This window comes from Centroberyx affinis, unplaced genomic scaffold, assembly GCF_046629955.1.
Source record: "Centroberyx affinis isolate AG114_WGS23_722 - 3 ecotype Tasmania unplaced genomic scaffold, CSIRO-AGI_Caff_v1 ptg007492l_1, whole genome shotgun sequence".
Lineage (NCBI taxonomy): Eukaryota > Metazoa > Chordata > Actinopteri > Beryciformes > Berycidae > Centroberyx > Centroberyx affinis.
In genome coordinates, this window is record NW_027283779.1 from 1 (window position 1) to 9,786 (window position 9,786).

Sequence of the window (9,786 nt, forward strand, 5' to 3'; positions counted from 1 at the left end):
GACCCCAATACCTTCACCCCGGTCCCCAGTGACCCAAGCCTGCCACTGTGACGCTGCGACAGCCGTTATTTCACATTAGTGTTTGACAGTAGGGCCGTTTACAGCAGCGGGACCCTGTGGAGAATCATCCCAGCAGGAGCGACCCTTCTTTTTGTCAGGACGTGTGCAATTTCATGGCTCTCTGACCCGGACTGGTTCCCTGATGCACCTGACCTTATTATTACAGGTTATCTCAAATTTAGGACATCAAATAGGCTTGAAACCCCCAAAATTAATTATGCAATATATAGCTTTGCTTGGATACAAATAATACAGTCTTTATAACCTGTGTAGAAACTGTCTTATGGTTGCTGGATTCTTGGGAATTTTCAGTGGGGAGTCTCTGAAATCATAAATGTTTAAACGATACAAGTAAAAAGACTACATGGCTGAAAAAAGTTAAAAAGTCAATAAATGACTTTTTTACTTTTTCACCTAATCAGAGTGCCTTGGACATTTTCAAAGACTACCATCCACACTTTAAAGAAAGCTATCTTCAGACAGATCTTGTTATTGGCATTATGTAATGCCCATTCCGAAGAGCACCTGATATTGTATGGATTTTGTCCATTGGAAATACAGAAGAACCCATGCAGCACTCTTTCTCCTGTTATCTTTGCTTGTGATTAGCAAAGCAACATTGTGCTTTATGTTTATGTGCAAAGGATGTGGGCTGCATGCCAAGCCCACAGCTTAGGGAGCCGAAGTTGATTTCGATCCATCCGAGGTTACTTGATATAAGAAATCTAAAATGCATATGGCTTTAATTTTGAAATATGTCGTAGTATCAACACATCTCGTTTGGCTTAATTTCACAAAAATTCATACGTATTATTTACATGAATGACAAAATTAGTTACCAAACTACACTATCCAGCAGGCTTTTAGTTAGCTAGTTGGAATGTTTCATCTCCTGGCTATAGCTAGCTAGCTGCAGCTTCACATGCTACTGTGAAAAATGTCAGCAGAGACTATCATGAGCCTGAACTCAGACTTTAGCAAAGTCCCAAATTGCATCTCAAGAGGTGAAAACCAGCGTCTACCAACAGTTGTTACATTCTACGTTGTAGTTCTCCATCGTCTTTTCTGTAATTGTATGCCCTAAAATAACAGAAACGTGCAGATTGTCTAAAAGGTTATGCTAGATAGAAAGGTGAATCTTACACCGTTTGTTGCTTTGTTTAGTTGCAGCAGACATACAGTACCTCGCGGTCAATGGAAAAATCACATTATCCACTTAGCCGCTAGTGAACCACTGGAAGCCCTCGGCCTATACTTCCACTTTGGCTCCCTATTCCGCCCAAACAAAACGACTAACAACTAACACTGCCTCAACGCAAATTTCAACTTGGAGTCCAAAAGTGCATTAATGTAGTAAACAAGCACAGATCCTGTACAGACAGCACGTGTGTTCAATTCAATTCAATGCACTGAAGCATTACGACACAGTTATCGGTTAAATAATTCCACTAACGTCACTTAGATACCAAAGGTAATAACGTTACCTAACGTTAAAGTTAAGGCAACGGAAAACGTGGATGTATGTAAACGGCAGAGTGGGAGTCAGTGTGAGAGCAATGCTTGGTTAGTGTGACATGTTTATCGGTACCTACCTATTCCACCAGTGTCACATCCCACAGGTAATAACGTTACCTACCGTAAAGGTTTGCAGGACAGCAGAAGATGTGGATGTCTGTAAATTGACGGTGAAGAGTGTGGCTCTGTGCGAGATCCAATATGGCATCATCAGTATGGGACTGAAGAGGCCATCTCTTAGTCAGAGGCCATCTCATGAAGTGACATCTCACTAAGCGTTACCTGACTGACTGACTGACTGACCTGAATTTGCCTCATGATGCCCTCAGATGGGGAGAAACTGTATTTTTTCTGCACTGGGATTAGTTTACATACTGCATTTCATCACTCTTTTCTATTCCTCTTCTAGATTACAGTGATAACTCAGGCTGAACTTCTCTCCTCATGCATACTGTATGTCTAATACTTCACTCCCATGCTAGCACAGGCTCGTCATCACGGCCTGTTTTCTGAAAAATCTTTTCAGATAAGGGTTAGATAAAAGCCAACATGGATTTGGGAAAAAAGGCTAGTGTGTTTTATTTTTCAATTTGAATCACAGCAGGATTCATTTAATATTCTTCCCCCCCCCCCATTTCATTTATATGTGCCTTTACATTTCATGCTGTCTGGCATTCATATCTTACACCATCAGGAGAATTGGGTGTAATTTGCAGTTATTGTAATGGCTACGAGGAGCCTGATGTTTTAGAAATGGGATGTAAAATGAACGCGGAGTCCCCCCTGCGAAAAATTAATTTAATGTTTTAGATGTTATAGACAGGTGAGGAAAACTTCAGATTCTGAACCATGCAGGTTTTACTTTTGCTTGCGGTGATTCAAAGCTGTAGATGTCAAAGTTGAATGGGAGATGAATGTTAGATGTTGCTGAACTCTCTCCCTCTACCTGTATTTATTATTTTAGTGTTTTATTTCTAATGTGAATGAAATGTAGCTTACGGTTTGATTCATAATGTACTGAAATGCTTTACACTGTTGTGTACACAACACTAAAGCTTGTTTAAATTCAGTTCAATCACACAGGTGTTTTAAGGGCTTCCACTCACTGCTCTCTGTGACAGCAATAAACTGACCACCTCCTATTATCAATGGAGTCAATGGAGTATGAAACCATAACTCTTAAAATCACTTGCAAGCCATTCCCTATACTTCCATAGCTGTAGTAATAGTAAGAATACATAATAGAACTTGCTCAAAGCACTTTCGATTTTGAAAGCAATGGTTTCACACCCTATTGACTTGCAGTAGCATTGCTAACAAATGCTAAGCTAGGCTGGTGCTGATTTCTCACCAAAAATCTCAAAAACTGATGATTAGTGACAGGCCTCCAAAGTCACTGAACCTCCCCTTTAAAATGTAAATTGTAATGCAAATGCAAACATGTGCAGCTAGTTCTTATCATCACACCTAGCCATAATCCATTATGCAGGGCCTGAATTAATGACATGCAGAAAAAACACTGCTGATGTACATTTCTGTTGCCCTAATTAACAAGACATCCAATTATTATTTTAATGAACATTTGCAAGAGAATGAATGACCGCAGACCATTTTGACAGATGCCCATGGTTTTAATTTGTTTCAAACACATTTATTCCTTCATAATAATCACCCTGAGCAGAAATAACCCCTGCAGCAACAACAATACCAAAAGCCGCTGATATACAGAAGTCCACAAACAAGCACAGTGATACAACTAACCTCACATATCGCCACAAGAAGAGGGCTGGACTAAGGCAGAACGGTCAGGAAAATGATAATATAAAAACACATTTAAGAAACAAAGTTGGAAGTCACTGACGATGTCCTTGAAAGCAGTGATTTTGTGTGTTCACTGGGCGGCGAGCCTCCGCTGAATGAAACAACACAATAACACCCAGGAGGACGTACTTCACTTTGATTATGGGTCTGACGGAGCTGCGGCAGGTTCGACCAGAGTGCTGATAATCACAGCAGCAGACAACGTCCTGAACACAGACTGTAAAAAAACAGAGCAGGTCCTGAAGGGAACCGAGGGGCTTCAGATGATGCAACACACCCTCCGGCAGCCGTAGTGGTAGAACAAAATCCCGAATGAAAGCGGCCCGTACGTTACGCAGGAGCTACGCCAGTTAGTGCTGACGTCTTTTGTTCAAGATGTCAAGAAGAAGAGACGGCCTAGATGCCCAACACCAGGCTGCACAATCTGCAACCACAAAGTAGTGAGCCTTTTGCTTTTTTTTTTTAAATTGTGTTTGCTTTTCTTTGACATTCATGATTTAATTTCAAAAGCTTGAACCTTGCTAGCGTCAACACAATGTAGGCTAGACATAGTTGAGATTGGGCTTTTGTCAATGCAATAAGACAAACAACAACTGGAAGGACAAATCCCCCCCCCCCCCCCCCCCTCCTCCCTCCCCAACCCAACCCCTCTCATTTTAAAAGGGACGCTCGCAATGAATCTATTGTTTTTACAGAGAGAAAAAAAAGTCTGCATTGTTTGATCGTCCTTCAGTGAACACACCAGCACTGACACTCCGACAATGACAACTGACAGACAGACAGACACACACACACACACACACACACGCACACATGCACACACACAGCCAGAACGGGAAAAACAGCTAATCACAGCTGCTGCTGAAGAGCATCTGCACAAAGTCTTTCCTCTAATTAAAGGATATGACAAGCACTTTTCAGCCCATGCTATCAAATTCATCATCTACTGTCCTTGGCTTCTTGCTCTTGTTGCTCGAGGTTGATTGGAAATAAAAGGGAATTAGCAACAGTTTTGTTCTGACCCCTTTTTATATAGGCAATTTAAATTCAAGAGGCCTAAGTCCACCGCATGCACCCTCATGATGCATAATCAAACAGACACACACACACACACACACACACACACACAGCAGTTTGTGGAAGTCGCTGTCCTTGAGACTAGTCATTCTCCAGTATATGCTTGCATGCACACAAACACACACACACACACACACACACACACATTAGTTGGTGTAACTCTGTCCTTTAAGCTAATCAATCTCATGTACATGCTTGTGTTCTCTCTCTTTCTCTCTCTCTCTCTCTCTCTCTCTTTCCCACACACACACACACAGTTTGTGGAAGCGTCCGTCCTTTTAGCCCAATCAATTTGTTGAGTTTACCTCGATGACACCCGAGGGCCCGGTGTGAATTGCTATCCTTAAAATCTTCCTTCCTCCTCTCCTTAAATGTCTGCTTCGGCTCGCCATGATGAATGATAGCTCTGGCCAATCAATCCTATTTAGATAAGGTTGCCTCCGGAGAGGACGGGGAAGGAAACAGCGATGGATTTTTCAAATTATTCAACTCACAGGACCAAGGTTATTGTTATTTGGGCTGCAATCCAACCTGATATTTCACAGGTAGGGCAGACAGTAACAATTTACTTTAAAATGCGCTGTGTTAACCTCTGGGGAGAAGTACTGAGCTCCACAGTAACACTGCCTGATGAACGCTCCCAAACACAGTGCGGCATTTACTCACAAGGGTGCAATTGAAGAACAAGGTGTTACACTCGTTTAAGTTACACACGCAGCATTTTCCCGTGTTTATAAGTGTTTGATTTTTCAGTCACAGGAGAGTTTGGAGAGTTGTTTGTCCACTCGTACAGCTGATCTGGCTCTGGAGCCGCTCTTCAATTAACTCTGAGCCTAAGTGTGGATTTTTACACTCTCCGAATTAAATTAAACGAGTTTGCTGCGTGATTACGAGTTTTAATGAGCGCATAAAGAGTGTCACTGTGTACTTTCTACACTTTTCCCACAGGTTAACACACTGGTCTAAAGCCTTGTAAAGCGCTACCAGGGAATCTAGATGGGCATCAAATGGGAGTAGAGCCAGAGAGAGTGGGAAGATTACTTTCAAAATGTAATTAGTTAGATTAATGATCACCTTGTTAAACTGTCTTAAATGTATTTAAAATTAATCAGTAATTATAACCAACTGAAATACTCCAATTCAGTGTAACTGGGGATACCTTTCCTCAAAAATCCACTAATTGAGCCAAGACTGATGTGGCAACACCAAGCTGACACGTCGGCTCTCTGAGTCTCATGCAGTAAACCTCTTGTTTATTTCTGTTTATTATCAAGCATAAGGCATCAAAGTGTACGGGCAAAATGACCCGAAAACAATATTGCTAGAGAGTGAATGCCCAAATGGCTGATATTTAACCCAACAGCGCCACCCAGTGGAATATTACCAGTGTTACCGGGGTGGGAAATGACCACCTGCCACCTGCTAGGAGCTGGCAGATTTTTCTTTTTCTGCTGCAGCAAAAATTACAGTTTCAGCTTCACCATGAACTGTAAAACAACTTTCTAGAATCGCATGCAGCAAGATCCAGAGTTATTACAAAATAGTACAACATGCTCTTCAGCGTTACAGCAATCACTCAAACTACAGTACAATTACTGTATATTCTGTGGTAAACCAAAGAGGTCCGATTCCACAACTGAGTGGTCCAGTGGGTGCTCTCTCTATTTATGTGTCTGTAAACCTTTTGCACAAAACAATAAATTACGAACTTGCTCTAAACGAGTCCCTATTATCCTTCAAAACCTTATTACTCAAACTAGTGAGCATACCTTCACCAGCCACAGGAGAGAATGTAAACTAAAAAAAAAAACAGTATGACTATAATTATTTCTGCAGCCAACCGCTACATCTGAGGAGATAACAAAGAACAAAGGAAGCAGTAATGAGAAATATGAATGAATAAAAAGATAAAATACAGATTTTATCACTGTGCCATTGTTGCAACTGACTGGGCTCATTAACCTTTTTTTGGGAAAGACAAACTGACTAGCATTAGCTGGGTTTTCCCCAGTGTAGCACCATGGGTTCGCTAGGAGACGTCAATCAAAACGTCCCGCCCCTGAGTGCTGGTTCAATAAACGAGCCTTTATTCAGCATTTAAAGAATGAAGGAAGAATGGAGAAAATTATTTTTTTACTTTTTTTTTTTTTCTGTGTTGAGTACAAGAATTATACAGAAATGTATACTTTTCTGATTTTGTTTTGGGCTGTATCACCTCCTTGGAGCACCTTGTGGTTAGACACTTTACATAACAATTCAGAAGATTCATGTTTCTCTTCATGGGACTTTGAACCTCAGAAACTGCCTACATCCAACTCTCATGAGCCTGGTTCGAGTGCGGGGCCGCACCCCTCCACCTCCTCCTCCTCCTCCTTCTCCTCCTCCTCCTCCTCTCGGCTCTCCTCACCTACAGATTCAGAAAGCGGGTGGACTGACACCTTGATATCAAGACTGCCTCCTCCTCCTCCTCCTCCTCCTCCACCACCTCGATCTGCCAGTAGCGCCTCCCCCGCCTCCCCTCCTCCCTCCCCCTCTCCGTCAGAAGGGGGCGGAGCTATCGCCTGCCACTGCCCGATCGCCTCCGCCGCGTCGGGAGCCGCCTCCTCCCCGGCGGCGCGGCAGTTGAGGATGAGCGGGGGCAGCGGGACGCTCCTCGCCAGCTCCTCCATGTGACGGGCGAACTCCATGGTCTTGAACTGCGTGACCTTGGCCAGCTCCAGCGTCTTGGCCGACGTGACGATGGGGATCCGCTTGGCGACCTCGAAGGCCTTCTGCAGCTTCTCGGCGCCCTCGGTGCGGAAGAACTCGTTGATGGCCCTCTCCGTCTCCTTCAGGTGGCTGCTGACCATGCAGAGGCGCGCCACGTTGAGGACCATGGTGACGGCGAAGGCCACCAGGCAGACGATGACGTAGTACAGGCCCAGGCCGCTGTCGGTGTGGGCGACCCGCAGGGTGACGGTGTAGTTGGCGGTGGAGGAGACGCAGGTGTAGCGGCCGCGGTCCTCGAAGGAAACCACAGTGATGTTCAGCGCTCCCTGATCCTCAATCTGCCACTTCTCACCTTGAATAAAGAGACAGGTAGTGAAAGGTGCGGTCTAGTTTAGGGCTGAACGATTTTGAAAAAAAATATCTAATTATTTTGACTGATATTGCAACTGCGATATGATTTGCGATATTAGAGGGAATGATAATTTTTACATCATTATTCTCATTTTCACTGAAAAACGTATTAAAATGATTATGGTGTGATTTTTGCGGGGATCTGTACCAAACCAAAGATGTTTTCTTAAGTCTGTAGAATATGATGTGTAGGCCAGGACATCTCTGCAGCACGACAATATTTAATCTAAAATGGTATTTTGACACATTTCACCTTTAACAAAAATTGCGCCTCCTGCGATTTGAAAATTGCAGTAGGCCATATTGCGATTTTGATAAAAATTTCTATTAATCGTTCAGCCCTAGTCTAGTTTCATTCAAGTTTCAGAGACTTGGCAACATTTGAAAACACAACATTTGCATAGACTGAATGATTAAAGACCCCATGAAATGCCATCTTTACTTCCTTGATTTGAGGCATTTCCTTATTGTAACTTTAACTTTATTTTTATTATTATTATTTTTATTCAGTGGGTTTTATTTTCCATCGTATGTTATGCTCATTCTATGTCTATTGTCATGTGAAGATGCATTCTATGTATTCTATTCTCCTCTTTATCTTATTTTCACTATCATTATCAAGTTTTATGTGAAGCACTTGGTGCATGTAATTTCTTTGTTGTAAAGCACTATGAGCTGCATTTCTTGTATGAAAGGTGCTATACAAATAAAGTTTATTATTATTATCATTATTGAAACAGGAGAGAAAGGCAGTTTTATTTGATGGGAGGGGCGGGACTGTTCAAAAATCTGTGATGATTTCATTGGTTGAAATTTATATTTACGCCTACTGGTGCAGCATGAGGTCACTGTTAAAGATACTCTGTTTTTCAGGAAGTAAAAGTAATGGGAGTTCATTTCATGGGGATTTTAATTGATATTGAAAATAATCGTTAGTTGCAGCCCTAATTTTGGAGATACAAGGTTTAGACCCGACAGCAGCGATGCATTTCTTCCTGTTACCTCCGTCCTGTCCCGGGACAGGCCCTCTGGAGCTGTACCACTGGACGTCATCTCGGGCTCCTGTCACGTTGCACTCGATCAGCGCGCCGGATCCCTCCTTCACCACCATGCTCCTGGGGGCGGGGGGACCGGGGGGGCGCCGCGGGGCCGCCGCCTCCGCCTCCGACCGGTTCTGAGCCACGGCCGCTGCGCCCGCCCCTGTCCGCCCGCACAGCAGCAGCACGGCGAGCAGCAGCTCTGAGGCAGGAGGCATGTCGGGGGAGGAGGAGGAGGAGGAGGAGGAGGAGGAGGAGCAGCAGTTTCAGCTCACATCCAGACAAGAACCTGTCGAACAGGAGCGGGACAGGAAGAGGCCCGCGGGTTACAGGACAGAAATCACACAAGCACTGCAGTAGCTGTTAGTGATTTTAACGTCAGAATTTAGGCTACAAAAATGTTGATAAATGTGTCCGGTAAAAATAAACTCAATAAAATTATGTGATCCTAGAATAATAAATATAAACATCACAGCACATTTATGAGTCTTTGTTCTGTTCCATCACCACATGGCCATCTTGGTAGGAAAATAACAGGTGATTTTAATGAATTAACAGGTGATTATAATCAAATGACAGCCACAGTCAATGAGCTGTGTGTATGGTAAAGCACTACACTGGTAGGAAATGCATGTGACATCATGGCAATACTATGAATATAAATATTATAGTAATATTATAGTGACAATAGTGATAAGTTAGGAGATAAAAATAAATAAGTACCATAAAGTCATTATTAACTCAGTATTGAGTACCAAAGACAAACTAGGAATCTTATTTTGAGTTTTTGTTAGAGATGGCTGAAAAACACTTATCAGACCAACTGAATAGTTATCTACAAAACATTTTCCCAACCCTAACACTCAAAACATCGATTTTGCCAACAGATATTTCCAGAACAAGAAAAAATCCACACACCAAACAGCAAAATCACCAATACATCACCTGATAGTTTATCAGTCAGCACAGATTCCCCTTCCACCTGTTGCTCGGACCAAAATATAAAAAAAGTCTCGGCAAAGACAAAGATTATACACTACAAACTGTTATTCCACGTGCTGACACACAGGATTAAACTGTATCACTGAGGAAAAACAGACAAATATTAGTTGCAGCCTGTTGTTGTCGCTCTGCTTTCACTGACACTCGAACCAAA

At 42.7% G+C, this 9,786-nt stretch overlaps 1 protein-coding gene across 1 annotated transcript; it reads right to left on the reverse strand.

Annotated features, from left to right (window-relative positions):
- Window positions 1-4,064: 4,064 nt before the first annotated feature.
- Window positions 4,065-9,786, reverse strand: LOC139639624 (microfibrillar-associated protein 3-like). Its single transcript, XM_071513763.1, has 3 exons — window positions 9,576-9,786; window positions 8,596-8,919; window positions 4,065-7,534 (listed from the first exon to the last, which is right to left on the reverse strand). Exons 2-3 carry the CDS (start codon window positions 8,846-8,848, stop codon window positions 6,792-6,794), a joined length of 996 nt encoding a protein of 331 aa, XP_071369864.1. The 5' UTR covers window positions 8,849-8,919; window positions 9,576-9,786; the 3' UTR covers window positions 4,065-6,791.

What these genes read in the sequence shown, in the direction of transcription:
- LOC139639624 (XM_071513763.1), bottom strand. Translation starts at nt 8,848, where the DNA reads ATGCCTCCTGCCTCAGAGCTGCTGCTCGCCGTGCTGCTGCTGTGCGGG. An exon ending in TGTCCCGGGACAGGACGGAG is followed by an intron (nt 7,535 to 8,595) that starts GTAACAGGAAGA and finishes TCTTTATTCAAG; the next exon opens with GTGAGAAGTGGCAGATTGAG.